This window comes from Electrona antarctica (assembly GCF_951216825.1).
Source record: "Electrona antarctica genome assembly, chromosome: 14".
Lineage (NCBI taxonomy): Eukaryota > Metazoa > Chordata > Actinopteri > Myctophiformes > Myctophidae > Electrona > Electrona antarctica.
The window spans coordinates 25557040-25578924 of NC_136795.1; the positions used below are offsets into that span (position 1 = coordinate 25557040).

General features: G+C 42.1%; 2 protein-coding genes across 4 annotated transcripts; one reads left to right on the top strand and one right to left on the bottom strand.

Moving 5' to 3' along the window:
* Window positions 1-1977: 1977 nt before the first annotated feature.
* On the top strand, window positions 1978-17035 carry dnmt1 (DNA (cytosine-5-)-methyltransferase 1). Of its 2 annotated transcripts, none has more exons than XM_079521331.1 (34): window positions 1978-2138; window positions 2670-2706; window positions 2970-3077; window positions 4448-4691; window positions 4793-4865; window positions 5020-5119; window positions 5223-5353; window positions 5433-5487; window positions 5585-5668; window positions 5882-5991; window positions 6089-6207; window positions 6321-6413; window positions 6501-6652; window positions 6771-6958; window positions 8413-8596; window positions 9293-9390; window positions 9484-9634; window positions 9735-9850; window positions 10084-10285; window positions 10657-10790; window positions 10880-11059; window positions 11514-11738; window positions 11887-12079; window positions 12254-12344; window positions 12433-12570; window positions 12718-13000; window positions 13338-13479; window positions 13855-14021; window positions 14126-14303; window positions 14394-14595; window positions 14688-14851; window positions 15108-15224; window positions 16566-16659; window positions 16775-17035. In XM_079521331.1, exons 1-34 carry the CDS (start codon window positions 2092-2094, stop codon window positions 16807-16809), a joined length of 4635 nt encoding a protein of 1544 aa, XP_079377457.1. In that variant the 5' UTR covers window positions 1978-2091; the 3' UTR covers window positions 16810-17035. The 2 variants fall into 2 exon arrangements, with proteins under 2 accessions (XP_079377457.1, XP_079377458.1); XM_079521332.1 differs by having other exon boundaries at window positions 5241-5353.
* Window positions 17036-18303: 1268 nt separating this feature from the next.
* eif3g (eukaryotic translation initiation factor 3, subunit G) lies at window positions 18304-21595 on the bottom strand. 2 transcript variants are annotated; one of them, XM_079520062.1, is made up of 10 exons: window positions 21450-21595; window positions 21315-21361; window positions 20722-20810; window positions 20243-20302; window positions 20020-20124; window positions 19246-19441; window positions 19034-19147; window positions 18780-18916; window positions 18481-18587; window positions 18304-18389 (listed from the first exon to the last, which is right to left on the bottom strand). In XM_079520062.1, the coding sequence occupies exons 1-10, from the start codon at window positions 21470-21472 to the stop codon at window positions 18374-18376; spliced, it is 894 nt and encodes a 297-aa protein (XP_079376188.1). In that variant the 5' UTR covers window positions 21473-21595; the 3' UTR covers window positions 18304-18373. The 2 variants fall into 2 exon arrangements, with proteins under 2 accessions (XP_079376188.1, XP_079376187.1); XM_079520061.1 differs by having other exon boundaries at window positions 19028-19147; window positions 21450-21593.
* Between the last annotated feature and the right edge of the window lie 290 nt (window positions 21596-21885).

The window sequence follows — 21885 nt, forward strand, 5'->3', positions numbered from 1 at the left end:
AACACAGACAGAACAAACTTGTGGTTACATTTAAGTAGTGTAAGCATTGATATCCTTAAATGTTTAATTAACTTTTAAAGCATATAATGTCATAATCTCTGTCTGTCTCTCTCTCTCTCTCTCTCTCTCACACACACACACACACACACACACACATACACTCACACACACATGCACACTAGGGATGGGACGATAATCGTTATTATAGTTTATTGATTATCGTGATAAAAAAACACTCAATACTATATAATAATCGTATCAATCACAGTGATTTAAATGAATCGTGAAATTGTCCTCCGTCATACACTAATTATCTTTTTTTTAGCTGCAAATTCAGTACCACTTAAACCCTCTATAGGCTACTTGATAAAACTATCCTGTAAAGAGTGCATTTGATACACTTACAAAATTGATTCGCAAATAATAGCAGATCTACAAGCTAACAACGCGTTGCAATGCAACACATATTGTAATTTGTGATCTTGTAGATCTATGGTGAACACACAACAAACAAACACGCACGCACGCGTGCACGAACCCACCTCACCCACCCACCTCACCCCTGGCCACTTTGACAGGCTGGAATGGCTTAGGATTGACGAGTATAGCATCTTGCAATGGGTCTGGTCCACAAGATTCGATGCACCACCAAGATATCCATGTACCTGTCTAAATAGACGTACAAATATAAGTGTATATGGTAGTACGTCTCTAAATGTTATGATGAATTGAACATGGTGGACCCTATTGTAAACAAGTGTAATGCTTTATGGTGTCGTCCACAGTTAACATTTTTGTATTGAGTTGTGCTTTAAATGTACTGTAATTCTCCAATCTGTTAATAAATACTTCAATCAATCAATCAATCAATCAAACAAACAAACAAATAAACAAACAAACAAACACACACAGGACACAGCTACAACACAAAACATTTCCCATATGGTGAATGATGTTTGACAATGAGCTGTCCATTGCTCAGTGTGAAATCAGTTACAAATGTACAATGTAATGTGGGCCTTTGGACTGAAATGATATGGGGTCAGATTGTAGAATAGCATAGACATTATTTGCCATTTGCACAATGCATAGGACATTTTGGAACTCAGCTCCCAGGGTCATCATTGACAAAAAAGACAGAAAATACATATAAAACAGAGGAAAAACATACAATCCTACATATTGATCACAGATTGTAGCTGTGATCAGGCTAGATCTACAGATATGAAATTATCAAATGAATCAAGATTATGGCATTTCTCACTTTACTATAGGTCTTTCTTTGATGACTGACTTCAGATGTCTAATAATGAGCACATGCTGCCACCTTGTGTTGAAGATAGAAACAGCTGTAAAATACAGGGGAGCTGAACATGGAAATTGGCCTTGGTTTCTAGTTTAATTTCGTCGACAACAGTCCATGTTGTTCACTCGTTCATTATTATTAATTCACTAGTGTGGGGATCTATTGCTCTGCAAGGCATGGCTTGTCAGACATAGCAACAACAGCGAGCCAAGAACTACTACCCTTCTAAACAAAGCACACGCAACCATCCACCGAGAACACAACAGGTAGACATAGAGAAAATAAATGAAATAAACAACCACATCAATGGGTCAATTTGCTTGTAAAGAACCATTTATGTATTGGTCAAATAAACAGATTGCTTCCGCCTGGTCATTTGTCTACCACATCCGCCCAAAAAATACGGGGGGATTGTTATGGGAAATTAATTCCATAAACTTGCTATTTTTCTCGAGCTTTAACAGTTTACAAATCATGCTTGGGGAAAAAAGCACTACTGAATGATGCAAATGTGTGTTTTGGTGTAGCTAACGAAGGTGGCGATGAAATATTCCACCTCACAGTGTACACATGTCCCCTATCTATCTGTCCAGTGTGGTACATTCCAAAATACCCGGGTTTCCGCGCGAAAAGACGGCCCGCGCGCCCAGTGCTTATAGCATCTCTGATCCAACACACAGCACTGACACTGCTGTCAACACGGCCGAGATTTTAACCTTGTTTTTTACCGATTTTAAAAACACGCTTTTATCTTTTGTTCTGCCACGTTTAGATAGACATTTACAATGCAAACCAAGACCTGCGTGTCTCTGCCTGAGGATGTTAGGAAAAGGTACAGTAAAACCTGGATGCTAATAACAATAAAACACAATGTAGCATGCATGCGGCGTTGTTATTCAATGCAAATGATGAGCACTACGATGATTATCACACGCTGTGTTTAAACTTGGGTCATTTGCTCCACTGTTACGGCAAACCGATGCTTCTAAGTTGGCGGGTACAATACATGCGTTAGCCGTTTGTGGCTAACGTTAGCCTGCTCCCACTTGATAATGACATGGAGTGTTGCGACAGACTGAGAGATGACAATAACAGCGGGATCAGATCGTTCAAACTGTTATGAAGGAACGTAGCGCGTTTGGATTAAACTACGTGGGAGATTTGGCGCCACTCAGGAAGTTTGGTTCCAAGCGGTCCAGTCAGTGGCCCCGCCACGGGAAAACAAACGCCGCTAATGAACTTGACGCTCATTGATCGTTTCTTGCGACATGACTGCTACTTGGCTTTTGTTTGTCGGCGAAACTAACGGTACACGGCCATGCCAACGGTATTTAGCCTTAAAATGACTTTCTCGTTTTCACAGGCTGCAGGTGCTGGAGGAGGATGGCGTTTCAGACGAGGTGAATTCATGTGTCGATAAATGAATGACTGGGACCTGATAGCTTTAATTATTATTTATTCAATACTTGGGTCTGCCAAAAGTAAAGTTGATGGATTTGGAATGATTATCATGTTTCTCAGCCATAGGGTACAAACGGGGTTCTGTGTTAAACTGAATACTGTAACTATCTTTAACTTTAATATTGTATTGTATAATTGCTTGCCATGTATGTGTGTACTAGTCACAACATGCTATCTTTAGTTAATGAATTCAAATTTTCAGGATTGTGTGAAAGAGAAGATCAAGTTGGTTCAGGACTTCCTGCATGTGGATGCCCAGGAACAGCTGACCAGCCTGGAGGAGAAGATGAAAAGTTCAGAGATCTCATTGGTTAGTAACTGTCTGCACATTCGCATACTCTGATCCTAGCTGCAATTTGCAACTCTAGATTTTTTTTAATAATGGGATGAGTTGCAATACCCTCCATTGACTCCCTACTCATCCAAATTGATTTTGGGATCGGTTTGTATTAAACAACGTTAAACTCGCCAACATTGCCGCTGTAGAGAGCTTGAATTATCCTCTTTCAATCTGCCAAGTGTTTATTTCATAAAAATCCACCGTAGACATGTTATGAGCTACTTTCTGTCAAGAAATTCTGTGCAGGTGATTCTTTTTCTAAGTGTTGGAGTTTGGAAGCACTCGTCGAAGTCACTGAACGGCCCTGTGTACCACCTGTTTCGAATTTGCACATAATGCAGGCGGCAGCAGCGTGACCCGTTAATAAAAACGAGTGCTTCCAAACTCCAACACTTAGAAAAAGAATCACCTGCACATAATTTCTTGACAGAAAGTAGCTCATAACATGTCTATGGTGGAGTTTTATGATTCATACGCTTGGCAGATTGAAAGAGGATAATTCAAGCTTTCTCTACAGCTGCAATGTTGGTGAGTTTAACGTCGTTTAATACAAGCAGATCGCAAAAGCAATTTGTATGAGTAGGGAGGCAATGGAGGGTATTGCAACTCTAGATTCATCCCATTATTTAAAAAATTGCAAATTGCGGTTCCATCCTGTGTAGGGTTCGATTTCAGTGATCACGGTTCTTTTTTTCCCCCATAATTTATCCCACAATTTTGTAACCATTTTTCACCCCTGTATCAATTATCTAATGTGATCCTTGGCTCTACACACCCTCCGCCAACCTGGGAGAGCAACGGACTTGAACTCATGCTTCCTTCATGCATGAGTGTCACGGTTCTTTAATGATTCCCTATTAACGGTTACATTTAACAATTCCTATGGGGGGTTTCAAATGGACCCTTAAAGGTCTGTAACCTAAGTCCATTTAGTCCCATTTTTGGGAGGCGCTAGCCCCTCCTATGCCCAGCTTTGAGGGTCTGTGTAAACACAAACCTTGAAGACAAAAGTGAGGACGTGAATTGTGATTGGCCGGCATGATTGAGTGGGAGATGTGCCATTGGCCAGAATGAGATGGTGTATCATAAGAGCGCCCCTTTTTTTTTGTGATGAGGTCTAGCCCTTCCTATATTCAACTATAGTGTAGTGTAGTGTGTATCAAACATTAACAATGAATGGAGAATTTACGTCATGTATATGAGCAAATCGGTATATTTGTCCTACACAAATTCCCTTGACAATGAATGGAGGATGTCTGATAAGGGTTCCACTCACTTCATTGCCGGATCCCAACCCTCATGCTCATTGGCCCCATGCTCTGTGTGTGCACACCTGACAGGAGGGCTACCTCTCCAAAGTCAAGGCCTTACTGGGGAAAGCGCTGCCGTTGGAGAACGGTTCACATGCTGACGGCACCGAGCAGAACGGGAAGATCAATGGCTTTGCTACCAACGGCTCCCATAAGGAAGAGGACAACGGAGAGGTAACCATGGACACCCAGGAGGAAGCCGACACGATGACGTCTCCTTCGGCTCCCAAAGGGAAGGGGGGACGCAAGAGCAAGGCAGACTCGGACTCCAAAAGTAAGCTCGCCTAAACTACACCTTCCACAATGCACCTCAAATGGCATAGGATGGTGTAGAACCAAATAATGTGTGTTTCTTTTCTTTATTCTTTCTTCTAGAATCTCCTGCCAGTTCAAGAGTCACAAGAAACGGCGGGAAACAGCCCACTATCTTGTCCATGTTCTCCAAAGTGTAAGTATATCTGTTTAATAATAAGTTGACGACATTGATTTCACAGTCTGGGCATATGAACTATTGAGATCCACATTGAGCCATGTGGATCCTGAGATCCACATGACCCTTTTTTATTTATTTTACCTTTTGATATTTATCTCATTCCTTCCAGGCAAAAGCGCAAGTCGGATGAGGTGAATGGAGAAGCTACAAATGGACAAGCTACAAATGGACAAAAAGAAGTTACAGAGGCTAAAGAAGTTATTGAAGAGGTGAGGCAGTATTGGCAGTTGATACCAGGTCATTGTAAGCATTGAAAGTTAATAACGAGCTGGCTCATATTTCAGGTCACTGTAAGTGTTGATAGTTAATAAGCTGGCTCATATATTTCAGTCTGAAGAGAAACGCCTTGAAGTGGAAGATTCAGGTGATTCTCGAGAAGAGAAACGTCTTAAGGTGGAAGATTCCCGGGAAGAGAAACGTCTTAAGGTGGCTTCAGATGAAATGTAAGTGTCCTGCTCTTTGAAAATGGATGGGCTCATTATTTTCTTTGTTTTTGAGTTAACAAACGTGTTATCTGTACAGCATGGTTGTGGAAGAATCCAAGAGTGTAGCAACTAAGCCAGTCTCTGCAGCCAAGGTAATGCCCTATGCTAATATATATAAAAATGCCATATAAATTATCTGTCATTGTCAGTATGGCTTATTCTTATTCTTTTTTCCCCCCGCCCCCCAAGGCACCACCCCCTAAATGTCCAGACTGCAGACAGTACCTGGATGACTCGGACCTAAAGTTATTTCAGGGTGATCCTGATAATGCGGTGAGAAATCACATTCTACATTCATGGTCAATTATAATATATCCGAGCCCACCTGAATGCTTAAAATCATTTGTCACTTGGATGTCTTGAGTGTCTGAAGTCAAGCGGTCATGCATGCATCTGTCCAGCCTAATGAGTGAAACATTTTGTTGTAAAATTATTTCCTCTAATTAGTGTCATTTAATTGTGTATATAACGCATCTGCATCTACAGCTGGATGAACCAGAAATGTTAACTGATGAGCGCCTCTCCCTGTTTGATGCAAATGAAGATGGGTTTGAGAACTATGAAGAACTGCCACAGCACAAAATCACAAACTTCAGGTGAGTACTACTGCCTCACAACATCTTGTCGTTTTTTTCCCCGGTGACTGATGGTGCTGTGATCATTATATCTAGCATATGAACTGTTGTCTTGCAGTGTGTATGACAAGCGTGGCCATCTTTGTCCTTTTGACTCTGGGTTGATTGAGAAGAATGTGGAGCTCTACTTCAGCTGTGTAGTCAAACCGATCTATGATGACAACCCCTGCTTGGATGGTACTCTTTTTGTTTTAAATGTATCAATCAAAACCTTGTAATTGACTCAAAGTTATCTTTGGGTCAACCGCAAAAAACAAGTTTAATTGACGATACAATGCGTTTTGTGATAGGTGGAGTTCCTGCCAAGAAGCTTGGACCTATCAATGCCTGGTGGATCACTGGCTTTGATGGTGGAGAAAAGGCCTTAATTGGCTTCACTACAGGTAGTGACACATGCCAAGTTCTCTCCAGTTGTCTTAATATTTAGGTTGGCCTTTCTGTGTCTGATGTCCCATACTTTTCTTCCCCAGCCTTTGCTGACTACATCCTGATGCAATCCAGTGAGGAGTATGCCTCCATCTTTGCAGTGATGCAGGAAAAGATCTACATGAGCAAGATAGTGGTAGAATTCCTGCAGAAGAACCCTGACGTTTCTTATGAGGACCTCCTTAACAAGATCGAGGTTAGGATTGATCTTATCTTTATCGCTTGATCATTTTCAGAGCAGAATAAGAACTGTCAAACTTGATGTTGGCCCAGCCACATCACTGACCAAACTCTTGATCCCCTCTTGCCTACAGACCACAGTGCCTCCTGCAGGGCTCAACTTCAACCGCTTCACTGAAGATACGCTGCTGCGCCATGCCCAGTTTGTGGTGGAGCAGGTGGAGAGTTATGATGAGGCTGGAGACTCGGATGAGCAGCCTGTCATCGTTACCCCCTGCATGAGAGATCTCATCAAGCTGGCTGGAGTCACTCTTGGCAAGAGGTGGGGCTCATGGATAAATATGACAACTATGTGCTCATTACTCGGAAGTAATCAGGGATATAATTTGAATGTTCACATGCTTAGTTCAATTACGGTAATGAGCCCTGCCCTGGTTTACATTTACTCAAACTTTTACTCAAGAAGTTGTTGCATATGGGTTGGTGTGCATGTAAAAGCACTCCCTGTCCCGCCTAACATTGACCGCCTTGTGATTTCTCCCTTTAATGAGATGTGACCTAGTAAAGATCTAAACTCTTGATGATTAGACATTTCACCATGGGGCGCCCGCTTGCGTAGTGGTCCAGGCGCATGCCACATATAGGCTCTTGCCTGACAACGTGTCGCGTGTTTGAGTCCCGTTCATGACGACATTTGCTGCAAGTCTTTCCCTCTTTCCTACAGTCTGTCTTCACTGTAAATATCAAAGGCACAAAAGCCAAAAACGAATCTTAACGAGTCTACAGTACCAATGGCGAATTTCTTTTTTTTTTTTGTAGTCTTAGTGTAGACTGTACATAGCTGGGTTGTGCGTGGCCAAGAAAATCATACTTTGCTAAAATCACTAGTAGCGGTGTATGTAAACTTTGAAGCGGCAGTGTTGCCAAGAGTGTCGCTGAATAGAGTTTTGAATCTATGTATTTTATTTTTTGCTTTCTGTACATGTTCTCCCTAACATTCCTCTAACATTTCCTAATGCAGCATGCTGTTGCACTGGTAGGTAGGCCTCACTGCGACTGCATCCTCAACTTGTTTGTGGTTTAGTGTGACGTTTAGGTTGTCAAGTCATGTGGGAACATTTCTACAGAGTTCGTGCTAGAACTGTATAGATGTAATATGTAAATCTTTAACTGTTAACCAGAAAAAAATAACATTGCACACCAATATTGCATTAAATGTATGCAACAAAGATTATAATCGGAAACCTAATCAAAAGCTAATGTATATGAGATTGATTGTAAAGTGGGTTGTAGTGACACATGGATTAAAAAATAAATCTGCACATACTTTATCTGTTAATTTAATCTCAATTAAAAGTAAATGGGGAAAGGTAGGTAAGATTTTTCTCAAATTATAATTTACAGTTAGAGGGGCTAATCTTAAATTGTCAAATTAACTTGGGGTCTCATTGAATATATATATATATATATATATATATATATATTATCAAATGGTTCATAGACCAATAACGTATGCTCTTCATCCACTGTGGTGATACTCAACTGCTTTTTCTGTGGGTTTTCTCCGCTTTGATGTGTTTAAACCGTCAGTCGACTTCTAACACGAACTCTGCATTGGATACATCTGTACTTGTTTTGTCTGCTTGTTACTCACGTTGCATGGCCCTATAAGCTGATGTGGCTTGTTTAGGGCGAGGGTCTATAATTGGACCACCCTCTAATATTATGAGCCATATTGGCCTGTTCTCTAAAACGCCTGCTTTGTTACACTTACAGGAGAGCTGCAAGGAGACAGGCTATTCGCCACCCAACCAAGATAGAGAAGGACAGCAAAGGGCCCACTAGAGCCACTACCACTAAACTGGTCTACCAGATCTTTGACACCTTCTTCTCTGATCAGATTGATCAGATCAATAAAGAGGGCGGAGTTATTAAGAGGCATCGCTGTGGTGTCTGTGAGGTAAGTGCCATAATTGGTTCCATTTGTCAGAATAATCAATTTTTTATTTTTTTATATCAAAGAATGGACACCAAATCAAAGCCTGATTAACCACTAAAGCCCTATATTATAGTTAATTGTACAATGGTGGTATGTGAAAATACAGCAGCCCTAGGTTGTAGTCACTTTTTAAAAGGGTTGATTGACTGCTAGTTGAGAGGAAAATATCGCTTATTTTCCAATGCCGGAGTGGTTACACAAAGACCTGCCCGGCAGCACTGTTTAATGCAATTTATTTGTGCATGTAGAAGTAGTATTGTTGACAAAGTTGTAAATGTCAACAGTTTGTATATCTATAACATAAGCAAGCAGCATGCTAGCAGACAATACACAGTAGTTTTGCATTACCTGATCTTAATTAAATACACTATAGTTTATCACATGAAACTATACCATCATATGCATAAATCTGTTGCGTGAATTATCAAACCATTAGAAAGTAGCTGGCGTATCTGTACCAGATTGTGAAAATATAATAATAAAATGATTGAAAGACTGAACTAGTGAATTGTCTGCTAGCGTGTCATGAGTAATTCAACAAACTTAAAACACACATTGCATTAAACAGTGCTGCCGGGCGAGTCTTTGTGCAACCGCTCCGGGATTAGATATAGGTGAAAATGTCCTGCTCATCCCCATGTTCTGTTCCATTTGAAGGTTTGCCAAGCTCCTGACTGTGGCAAGTGTATAGATTGCAAGGACATGATCAAATTTGGAGGAGGTGGGAAAAGCAAGCAGGCTTGTAAACAGAGAAGGTTAGACAATCTCTCATACCATACCTTCTCAAGATGAGGTTGTGGCTTGGAATAAGTAAAGAATGGTTTCTTCCCCCACCCCCCCGTGTGTAGATGTCCTAATCTTGCTGTGAAGTTGGCAGAGGATGACGAGATGATTGAGGAAGAGGATGTGCCCATAAAAGCCCCAAAGAAGAAGGTGTCCCAGTCCAAGAGAAAGAAGCAGACCCAGAGCAAGCTAGCATGGATCGGAGAGCCGATTGAGGTAATGGATTGTTTCCGCAGTTTTGGTTTGCAACATATTTCCCTGCTCTGTCCTGGAAACTGGTATGATTATTTCCCCCCTCCCCTTTTTGCTCTCTTAGACTGAGGGGAAGAAGCGATATTACAACAAAGTGCGTCTGAATGATGAGGTGTTGAAGGTGGGTGACTGCGTGTCAGTCTCTTCAGAGGACCCAACCATTCCCCTCTACCTTTCACGGTATGTCAACATTTTCAGAAATATCACCGTAAATAACCACTTAAGCCGCAAGCTCAAATATAGCTGTTCTTGTAGATCAGCTATTTTTGCTAGTTTAGGACCTTTTCCCTATGTTCACCTTATGCCTATAATTGCATGAGCGAAGTATGGGCACCAGATTAAAAGTAGTTAGGCTAATTAATGTCCTGAGGTAGCGTCTGTCCATGTTTCTAACTAGTGTCTGTTGGTTGTAGAATCACTTCCCTGTGGGAGGATAATAATGGCAAGATGTTCCACGCCCACTGGTTCCACCGTGGCACTGACACTGTGCTCGGAGAGTCCTCTGATCCACTGGAGCTGATGCTCGTGGAAGAGTGTGAAGACATGCAGCTCAACTATGTGATGGGCAAAGTCAGTGTCATGTACAAGGCTCCGTCTGACAACTGGTTTATGGAGGTACGGGTGCACTGAAGGTTCTGTGCTTGTAAAGCCTACATTTATACTCTTGTACGACTGTTGCTCCTTGAAAATAACTTTCAACAACTTTTGGTGAGCATCATGGTTGCATGACAAGACATTTGTTTCAATTCATGACTTAATATAACCCATAAGAAACCCAAGGACTCTTTACAATACAGAAAAACAAACTAATTGCCAAAAGCCTGAGTAAACAAATGTCTCTTCAGTGCAGGCTTGAATGTCTGGCAAATCTCCAATGGGGGAGAGTTCCAAAGGGCAGGGCCTGCCACATAGAAAGAGGGTCCGATACACTTACTAAAGACGTGTATATATATATCAAGCCTTCATATTTAGTTTGTTTTCAACAGGGGGGAGTGGAGGAGGACCTGAAGGTGATCGAGGACGATGGCAAGAGCTTCTTCTACCAGTTCTGGTATGAGCCGGTGTGTTCCCGTTTTGAAACTCCGCCCACTTTCACGCCATCTGAAGAGTCCAAGTTCAGGTGAGCATCGGTGTTCTGTAACACAAACTGTTGAACCTATTGGTCTTTTTGGTGGCAACGTGTATGAGTTTATGTTCTTTATTTATTAGATTCTGTGCCAGCTGTACTAAAATGAGAGAAAAGGAAGAAATGGAGACTCCTCGTGCATTCGAACCCCTGGACGACAATGACAGTGACTCCAAGGCTCTGTATGCGCTGGCCCTCTTTAAAGGACATCAGTTCAGGGTGGGAGACAGTGTGTACCTGCCTCCCGAGGCCTTTAATTTCAGGTGAGTGGGGCAGATGCCGGCTATTTTGAGGGATGCTAGCCCCTCCTATATACAGGTTTAATGTTTGTCTGTTTGTCTATATAATTTAATGTTTTGTCACCTAATCATGAGTTAGACTTTAATTAATTAGCACCCCTCACTTCACACGGGTGATTTTTTTAAATGGTAGATTACAATTTAGTTCTGGGGGGGTGGGGGGGGGGGGGGGCTTTGTTAAGTTTGCAGGTTGTCCCTGTGTAAACATGCATGTTGGGGAGATATTCCTTAGAAGAAAGTCTTCTGCACACCTACAGTGGACAGGATATTCCTGCCAATAACAAAGCACTGACATTTGAGCTGGTCCTTGGGTGACAGAACCACTGCCTTCTCCTCTTAATAAGTTAGAATGGGACAAACCTTCCCATGGGTGGGGATCAGTAACGGTGTAATTTCATGTTGTGATGTGTTTTCCCAGTGTGAAAGCAGCCAGTCCAGTGAAGCGTACTCACAGGAAGGAGGATGTGGATGAAGAGTTGTATCCAGAGTACTATAGGAAGTCCTCAGACTACATAAAGGGATCCAACCAGGACGCTCCAGAGCCCTTCCGTATCGGTCGCATCAAGGAGATCTTCTGTCACAGACGCAGCAATGGCAAGTCTGACACGTCGGAGGTCAAACTGCGACTCTACAAGTTTTACAGGCAAGTTCCTCCACTTTTGTAATCTGCTCCACAATTCTTTATGAAACTATAAAATGTTACACAGTTTGCTAAAAGAATGGATTTTTTTTGGATGATCCTATGAGAATATTGTGTGAATTGAACCTTTCCGATTGTGTCGTACTTCCAGGCCTGAGAACACTCACAAAGGCGTGAAAGCCGGTTATCACACTGACGTCAACCAGCTATACTGGAGCGATGAAGAGGTGACAGTCAGCATGTCGGAGCTGCTGGGCAAATGTCAAGTCGAGTATTCAGAGGACCTCAATGAGTCTGTCCAAGACTTCTCCAATGGTGGAACTGACCGATTCTACTTCCTTGAGGTAAGGATCTGGCGCTCCAGTGATGCTTGTGATCGTGGTCTTGAGTGCTATTGCAATTTACTGTATTCAAAGTACATTTTGGTAGATGGTTTAAAATGAGTATCTACACCATATTATGAAAGTTAAATACCTGAGTGCTAGTACTTTGGCCAATTAAGTTGTCGTCACCCACAGGCTTACAATGCCAAGACCAAGAATTTTGAAGACCCACCAAACCATGCCCGCTCAGCTGTTCAAAAGGGAAAAGGGAAGGGCAAGGGAAAAGGTAAAGGGGGGGGGGAAACTATTAGTTTGTCATCAAGTGTCCTGTTAACTGTTTTGCTTCCTGGAATTAATCAAAACTTGTCTGTCAGGTAAAGGCAAAGGTAAGGCCTCTACTGCACAGGAGAAACCAGATGCTCAAGAATCACAGACACCTAAAGTACCCAAGTATCGCACACTGGATGTCTTCTCAGGCTGTGGTGGGCTGTCTGAAGGTTTCCACCAGGCTGGTGAGTGCTCTACTTCCTGGCAAATGATACTTAGGAACACACAGAGCTCTGACGCTTGTAGCATCTTTTTTTTCTTTTTTTAATGGCATGTGTAATATTGTACATGGGCCTTTTGGATGTGTAATGGTGAATGCCATCTGCCCATAGGTATCTCTGAGACTTGTTGGGCCATAGAGATGTGGGAGCCTGCAGCGCAGGCCTTCAGGCTGAACAACCCTGGCACCACAGTGTTCACTGAGGACTGCAACGTTCTGCTCAAGCTGGTCATGTCTGGGGAGAAGACTAACTCTCTGGGCCAGAGGCTGCCTCAGAAAGGCGAGGTGGAAATGCTTTGTGGCGGCCCCCCCTGCCAGGGCTTCAGTGGCATGAACCGTTTCAACTCGCGCACATACTCTATGTTCAAGAACTCCCTTGTGGTGTCCTATCTGAGGTTTGTTGCTAGAACATGGATTTAGTCACAAGTGTATATATCATCAAATGTATATCGTTGCTGTTTGGCAGAAAATGTGTAGATCAATAAGACTATTAATTAATGACTGTCACAAAGTAGCAAATGGCATAATTTGCCATTTGTTATCTAAAAGCTCACACAACATCGCAATGCGTTGTGAGCTTGCCTAACAAGTTTTATAGATGCGTAACCAATCAAGTATTAATGAGTGATGAAATGACCAAGTTGTTTTACCATTCGACCCAACAGTCACTACTTGGCATTCTGGTTTTTGCCAAATGCTTTAAGGCTTAAGTTTTTCCTCCTTTTCTTGCAGTTACTGTGACTACTACAGACCCAAGTTCTTCCTGCTTGAGAACGTGAGGAACTTTGTCTCCTTCAAAAGTTCCATGGTCTTGAAGCTCACCCTACGCTGTCTGGTGCGCATGGGTTACCAGTGTACATTTGGTGTCCTTCAGGTGGGTCTGAATTATACATCTCCTGGTGGTGACAAGTACCAACCTTCCCAAAAACAATTATAAACGAATATATGCACTTATTCTTTACTTGTCCACAAATGCCTTCAATGCATGTCGTTTGCTTATTTTGAAGTGAAGATGGTATACTACAGTTGTTGGGTTCGATGTCTGCCTAATATTCTTGTTAATTCATAGTAGATTGGTTAAGAAAACAATCAGTGCTGTCTTTTGACTAGGTTCATGCCCTTTGCATCATGCCAGGTTTTATGTTCTAGGTAGTTCTGTGTAAAATCATGCCTAAATGGTATTTCTAATATTGCAACAGGCACACTACTAGCCCATACCAATATGATTAACTATGTGGTCACCTATCAGGCTGGTCAATACGGGGTAGCCCAGACCCGCCGCAGGGCCATCTTCCTGGCTGCAGCTCCTGGGGAGAAGCTTCCTCTTTACCCTGAGCCTCTGCATGTATTTGCTCCCAGAGCCTGCTCTTTGAATGTCGTAGTGGACGACAGGAAGTACTTCAGCAACGTTACACGGTACCTGGAATTAACTATAATATACAAATGCTGTTTTGGCATAATGTTTGCCCCAGAATAGGACCGCTAGGAGTTCAAGTGGTAAATCATCTGTCCTTCTACAGTGGTAATGGAGGAATATACAGAACCATCACCGTCCGAGACGCAATGTCAGACCTGCCAGAGATCCGCAACGGATCGGCTGCCTTGGAGATCTCCTACAATGGGGAGCCACAGTCTTGGTTCCAGAGGCAAATCAGAGGAACACAGTACCAACCCATCCTCCGAGACCACATCTGCAAGGTTGGCATCCTCGCACTCCAGTTACAGGAGTTAAAGTGGTGCAAATGTGCTTTATGTAGACTGATCATGACTGCTGCTCTGTGTTCTCAGGACATGAGTGCTCTGGTTGAGGGCCGCATGCGTCACATCCCCTTGGCCCCTGGCTCTGACTGGAGGGACCTGCCCAACCTTGAGGTTCGGCTCAAAGATGGCACCATGACAAAGAAGCTTCGTTTCCCACATGCTGATAAAAAGAATGGACGCAGCAGCACTGGTGCACTGAGGGGCGTTTGCAGTTGCACCTGTGCGGGAGGTATGGAAATTAATCTCCCTGCTTGAACTATGAAATTGCAGTGACTGAATGAGTGAAAGATGGTGATGAGGTTTTTTTCTGTATCGTTTCAGGGGTGCCATGTGACCCTGCAGACAGGCAGTTCAACACCCTGATCCCATGGTGTCTGCCTCATACTGGGAACCGCCACAATCACTGGGCTGGACTTTACGGTCGTCTGGAATGGGATGGGTTCTTCAGCACCACGGTCACCAACCCTGAGCCCATGGGCAAGCAGGTGTTGTGACCTATTTAACATGTTTTTCTTACAATGCTGATGCAAAGCAATTTCTTGAATATTTGTATGTCCTTTTGCTAAAATACAATACTCTTTGCTTTTGGAAGAATTGATGGTGCCACATAAATAATAATAATAAATGTGTCCTAGTTTGTAAGCTTGTACAGTACAAGCTGATTCTCTAACCCTAGTCTGTGTTAGGGATCCCTCTGTTTGTCTGAGACCATTGAAATAAAACATGGGTTGTTGATTTCAGGGCCGTGTTCTGCATCCTGAGCAGCACAGAGTGGTCAGTGTGAGGGAGTGTGCACGCTCTCAGGGATTCCCTGATACCTACCGCTTCTTTGGAAACGTTCTTGACAAACACAGACAGGTACAGTCAGTCCACTAACCTCATTTGAATAGACTGAATATTTGTTTGGGGGGGGCATAAATGCTTTACATGGTAGTAGAGACAAAGCATTTGATAATTAAAAGCATGATTTTAAGATTGCTGGTTTTAATTTCTTTTTTTTTATGATTTGTACTTTATTAAATTTCTTTTGTATATGAAACTGACATAGACATAGACAAGACACAACAAAATAAATGCATAACAAAACAAACTCATAACAGATGCACAGAAATATCCCGCAGTCCACCCCAGCCCCAATTCCAGACATATTCCTTCAGTGTATTTTTCTAAAGTTGCAGCCCGTTCAGAGCTCACTCAGAGCCAGAAACGAATCAGAGTCCTGATACGTGCATATGGTAAAAGCCCCATTTTAAGTCAGTCGTCCATCCTATTGAGCAGCCTGTATGACAGTCGCTCGTAGGCGGCCAATAGTCCCATCGATGCATCCCAGAGGGATGGAGCAGGTGCAGATGGAGCCTTCCAGTCCTTGACCAACAGCCTCCTACCTGACATAATGGCCGTTTATATCCATTCAGCTAAAGGAGGAGCAACATGCCTCAATGTGGCAGGATCCCCCAGAATGAACAGACTGGGTGAAAAAGGAATGTGTATGCCCGTTATTCTCTCCAGTCTTTCATGTATAGCAGTCCAATATTCCTGAATTTTGGGACAGCCCCAAAGCATGTGTAAAAGTGTACCGTCTCTATCCTGACACCTCCAGCATTCAGGACCATCATTCAAGCCGACCCTAAACAATCTTGATGGTGTCCAATATATTCTATTTATCATTTTGAATTGAATCAACCTTGTAGTTCTCTTGACATTTTCCTTCCATTCCTAAGAATTCCAACCCAATCACCATCTGATATTGTAAGTCCTAAATCCCTTTCCCATGGCAACTTGGATGTGAATTTACACTGGTCAGAGGCATCCAGGAACATGGCATAGTATGTAGAAGCCTCAGTGACCCAGTCCACTGTCAATTTTTTGGTTCTTTACCAATAGGTGTCTCAGTTGTAAGTACTGCCAGAAGTGATTGTGTGGTAGGCCAAATTCTGTTCTTAATTCTTCAAATGATTTCAAATTGTTTTCTTGGTATAGATCTCCCAAAATCTTTACACCCCGTTGATGATTGCTGGTTTTAATTTCGACTGTGTACTTGTTATGGGGATGTTATGTTTTTATTTAGTAGTTTTCCACTACAGTTTGTTGCTATTCCTGTCATTCTTATATGGCTACATTTCAAAGAATCACTCATGATTGTTGGTTGCCATGCACTCGGCCACAGACAACTCATACTGTTTTTTTTTTTTGTTGAAGGTGGGAAATGCTGTGCCTCCACCGCTGTCCAGAGCCATAGGACTAGAGATCAGGAAATGCATCTTGGAGAGGATTAAAGAAGAGAGTGCCTCAGGTGAGCCCTTTAATGTTTAGCATGTTGATTACATGTTAATATATTCTAAACCTAATTCTCTTGAGTGGTTACAAGTAAACTATACATATTAATTGGTATCACCTTTCCCCAACAGAAATCGTGAAGCAGGAGATGGAGGTCATGGATTAGGCCTTGTTCACTTGACAGTAAGAATCGATTCCACAACCTGATGCTGAAGCGTTGGAACATTTTTATGATGGCTTTGAGCCTTGTTGGACATTCTGTGCAGTACCATTCCATGCTTATGTTTCTAAATGTGGTTTTAAATGTATTTGGAATTTTCACACAATGTGGAATAAATTGTATGTAGTTTTTATATGTTGTAATATTTCAAATAAAGCTCTTATCAAATGGATCCTTGCCTCAGTGCTGGTTAATCATCTCAACAAACTGTGAGGGAAGTGAAACTAAGCAGGTTATAGGGCTTGTATCCCATTCCCAAAAGTTGTGCACCATGCATAGTTGAAATGGCCTTTTACCTGTGTTGGGCTGCTGTGGTAATGAATAGGGGTGTAATGATGCAGTAAGTGGAGTGCATCAACAATTTGAGTATCTGTAAACTCTTATCGTTGTGATGCAAATAGTTTAGCATGATGCAACTTTAAGAATTGTTTAGCTTTCTATATTGCTACACTACTTTGGCTATCAAATAAACATGTGTATTGTCAGTGATGGCAAGTACAATGTCCATGTATTTGCCAAGAATCACTTAATGTTTCCCTTAAAAAAACCTGCACTATCCAGATTTAATTGTATCGTTAACGCTTGTCAATGAGTAATGACTGCACTGGCCGAAGTCTACTATAATCCTATACCCAAAGATTGGGAAAAATAGACAACCAATGCAATGAATACGGTCGTTAGTTTGGGTATGGTTTTGCTAAAACTATTAAGTGGTTCTCAGATGACAATTTAAGGACTACCAATGATCTACACGGTTCATGCTTGCAAGGCATTGTGTTCTAGTGAAACTAATGTAATGCCTAAGTGCTTGTTGGGGTGGGGTCTGTTTGGGCAGCGGTGACCAGGTCACCAGTTCGAATCCCCGGACCGGCACGTTAAAATTACCACCGCTGAAGTGCCCTTGAGCAAGGCATTGAACCCCTACCATGAAATGTTATGAGCAGGGGCTGGCTGTAAACAAGCATCTCGAGCTTAGTCCATTCACCCTGGGTAAACAAAGAACTTTGCTTTGCTTTAAGTCCTGAAAAAGTTGAGAACCAGTGCCCAATTCTGACATCTTTCCTAAATGTCTAGTACAGAGCCTCGTCACCCTGGACCCACCTGTCAATGTTTTGGATGTTGGGCAAATGTCTTTTGTACCATGACCTTATTCCACCCAGTTATATTTTACCAAAGAAATTGAACATTGTTTTTAATGTATATAGAAAGGTCACGGTCAAAAACAATACATTATCAGAACACCTGGAAATCTATTTAAAGCTAAGCAGTTATGTCAATCTTGTACATTTCTTTCAAGTCTGAAACATTAACATGCTACTTAAAATGGCTTTTCAGGTAATTTCAGACAAAAGCTTTATTTATGGGAGATAACTACATGCCAACTATCAATGTGAAGGTTACTTTCATGGTACATACAAAAAGCTGAATCATAACAACCAGTTTAGTTCTCATCACCGCTTTATTTATATAATAGCCAAATTGTACTTCAGGCATCCCCCTGGAATGGTGCTCAGTTGTTTGATGGCCTGCGAAGAAAAAGGGTTTCAAAAGGTTATGCATCAAGTATAGGCTAATTCATATGAATGACTAGTTCCTGTATTCCAAAGTAGTACTTACTTGGCCCATTCAACATTGAGAATTAGATGATCATATCCAAATCCTGACACTCCTGCAATGGCCCTCGCTGCATCCTCCCGACGGTGAAAGCTGATAAAGGCGAAGCCCTGGCAGAAACAAATGCAAACCAGAATTGTAACCTGCAGCTGAAAAAATGCTAACCTTGTATCACCAGGTTGCTGCAGTACCTGTATTCTGAATTAAGGTCTAGCGCTCACCTACTGTATCTGGTTACACACAACTACCCAGACCGGATCAACAACTTGCAATGCCTAATTTGATCCGAGTCTAACACTGACCTTGGACTGTCCAGTATTCTTGTCCTTGGCCAGGTAGATCCTGGAAATGGAGCCAAATGGCCTGAAGAGCTCCTGAAGGTCTGTCTCACGAGTGTCCTCGGAGAGATTGGTCACACGGATGGTGGCGTTGTCATCAGCTGTACCGGGAAATTGATTTATTAGATTGTATAAAGAAATGGACAACTCTGGTTTTATAATGTATAGGAAAGCTCTCTATACTAATAAGGAAAAAAACGATGGAGACTCACACCCACCTCGCCGGTTGGGCTGCATGGACTCTCCTCTACGCGTGCTGCCATCCCTCAAGCTGGGTGGAACATATTTCCCTGTCTTGCTTCCCGCTGCTGGCTGTGCAGGCTCTGGTTCTCCTGGGGAAGGGATGAAGGCAGCATTAATCCAGTGTCCATTTTTTAAGTGACACCAAAGTGCCATGGTCCTTTGAACAGAGTAATGACCGTCACTGTACCTGAGCCAGCAGTCTTGGTCGAATCTCCAGTTGTAAGCCCAAGCTGTTCAGCCAGCTCTTTCTGCATGGGACCCAGGGTGTCCTTGTAAGGGCAGCGGGTAGTCCAATGGTCACCTTTGCAGATACGACAAGACACAATCTTCTGTCCCTTGAGTTTGTTCATGGGATCTTCTTCCTGGTCTGTGGAATTCAAGTCCTGGAACAGCATAGGGAAGGATATTGACAAACCGAAGGTTTGAACTTTGGACAGAATCAGGAACAATCATCAGATGACATTGCTAGTATACTAGACATCAGTGGTTCTCAATCTTTTTAGTGCAAACCCCAGGAGAAATTTGATGTACGAGCTCCTAAAGCATCGAAATGCGACGCGTTAGGAGCTTGTAGATCGGCTATTTTCATTTTAATGACTTTCTTTTTGGTATTCAGACAGCCAGCAATGAGTAAAACACTCCCAAACATAATTTTGTCTCTGTGACACATCTAGGGGCCACAATCTGCATTCAAAGATGTTCCTAGAAACTTTGTCATTGGTTGAAAAAATTATAATCTGGTCGAAATGACCAATCAGGAAGTAGACAAAGCTTCTAGGAAAATCTTTGAATGCAGATTGCGGCACCTAGGAGGTGTCACAGAGACTATATATTTGTGGGGATTCAGATAGCCAGCAATGGGTAAAACTCTCCCCCAAAAAAATTGTCATTAAAATGTTGACATATTATTGCTTATAGCAGCTTTAAAACAATCACAGGGGAGAAGCACAATTAACCTCACCTCTTTGCTGGAGATGAAATTCATGAAGACATCATCACTGACAGTGGTGGTCGCAACATTAGGACCGGTTGCATCGTACTCGGAGTTGCCAAATTTCTTCCAATTCTGAAATCACATGAAGTGAGATATCTAAATAGGCAAAATAGGAAAATGCCACCAATAGAAAACAAAAACAAAAAACATGCAAACTCGGTGATGCTACTGTGAATGTCAGGAAGCAGACCTTTCTCCTGGCAACAGCTTTTGAAGCTTTTCTATTCTCAATCTTGAAGGTCCGGATAATCTAGAAAGCAGGAATAGGAAATCAGATACATAGACATTTTAGTGCATCACAACAAAACTGTTATTTACATTCTACTTTAATTCAGTTTGACACTAGTTTAATACACTGAAGTCCCATATGGCACCTGTGCAGATAAAAGGATAGTGATTTGTATTTTTAAGCAAAATGCCAGAGGGTTACTTGCAACTGCTCTGATGATGCAACTGAATTTTGCATCATGTCATGTATCGAAGCCCTTCTTTTGCAGAGTTGCAATTACCATTAAACACAATGCAAAAAAACACGTTTGGTGAACATAAAATGCAGAAACAAGTTGCCTTTACAGAGAGATTTTAGTCTTCATTACAAGAGCAGTGATGTAATGATGAGTATATACACAGCTTTCATTTGCTGAGACAAGAATGTGATGTGATAATTACCTTGAACTTCTTCCCATCTTCATCTATTTTATATTCAGTAATGGTTTTGATATTTCCTTTGATTGTTTCTTTTGGAGACGGTAATTGACCTGCAAAGAGAGAAGAACTCTGGTTACAATTTCAATGCCCATTGTGCTTCACATCCCTAAAATGTTTACATTACAGATTATACAACCACTCGGTATCGAGAACCATACATTATCGGTATTAAGTAACCCTGAGTACAAACGTGGCATATACCTTGTGTATGTGGTTGTATGAGTTAAATTCACATGCATTAGAGTTAGACACTAGAGGGGCTAAGTAGGTTAGCTACAGTATGAGAGACCGAGGCTCACGTCACTGTCGAAGGGCCGAAGGATCAGCAGCATATGTCAGGCAACAATTGATTATGGGAACGAGATAATCCATTACACGTCTTGATTCATATCGAGGTCCACCTCAAACAGGTAAGTAACAGATATATACATCTACAGTTTGGAGTAAAACAGCGTCCATCCACGTGGAAGAAGTGGAAGCCGCCTTGCTAGCCTCTTCCACCAGTTCTGCTGCTAACGTCAACTAGCTAACGTTAGCCACATTAGCCTTTTTACCTTCAATTCCTTCCTCTTCAACCTGGTCCGCCCAGCTGGGCTTGGAACTAGGGGCAAAGATTGATACTCCGCGTTAGACATTATTATACACATTATTAATTATGAAGCTCATAATGTTCATATAATTAGACTCACTCGTCGTATTCCACCGACGGCATTCTGTCGGCTAGTTGAGCTCCAGGGAGGTAAAAAAAAAAAGAGCGTGAGCCAGTGAGTGACTCCGGCCGCCAAACAACACTTCCGCCGGGTAACGTTCCGGGTGGTTCTCTAACTTCACAATAAAAGCGACACATAGACTAAAACAAACTTGTATCAAGAAAAAGAACATAAAGTATGAAGTAATAATTAACGCAAGGCACATCCTCGGGGAAGACTTGCTTATATTTGCTTACGATATGATTGATTGATTGAAGTATTAACAGTTTGCAGAATTACAGTACATTTCAAGCACAACTCAATACAAAACTGTTAACTGTGAGTGGACGACACCATAAAGCATTACACTTGTTTACAAGAGGGTCCACCGTTTTCAATTCATCATAGCATTTTGTATGCCCCCTGTTTACAGTAT

Coding starts and splice junctions, on each gene's coding strand:
- dnmt1 (XM_079521331.1), top strand. CDS start 2,092: ATGCAAACCAAGACCTGCGTGTCTCTGCCTGAGGATGTTAGGAAAAG. Junction 5,488..5,584: donor AGCCAGTCTCTGCAGCCAAG/GTAATGCCCTAT, acceptor CCGCCCCCCAAG/GCACCACCCCCTAAATGTCC. Junction 10,791..10,879: donor TCTGAAGAGTCCAAGTTCAG/GTGAGCATCGGT, acceptor TTTATTTATTAG/ATTCTGTGCCAGCTGTACTA.
- eif3g (XM_079520061.1), bottom strand. CDS start 21,472: ATGCCGTCGGTGGAATACGACGA. Junction 20,125..20,242: donor AAGCTGTTGCCAGGAGAAAG/GTCTGCTTCCTG, acceptor ATGTGATTTCAG/AATTGGAAGAAATTTGGCAA. Junction 19,442..20,019: donor ATTTCATCTCCAGCAAAGAG/GTGAGGTTAATT, acceptor ATGCTGTTCCAG/GACTTGAATTCCACAGACCA.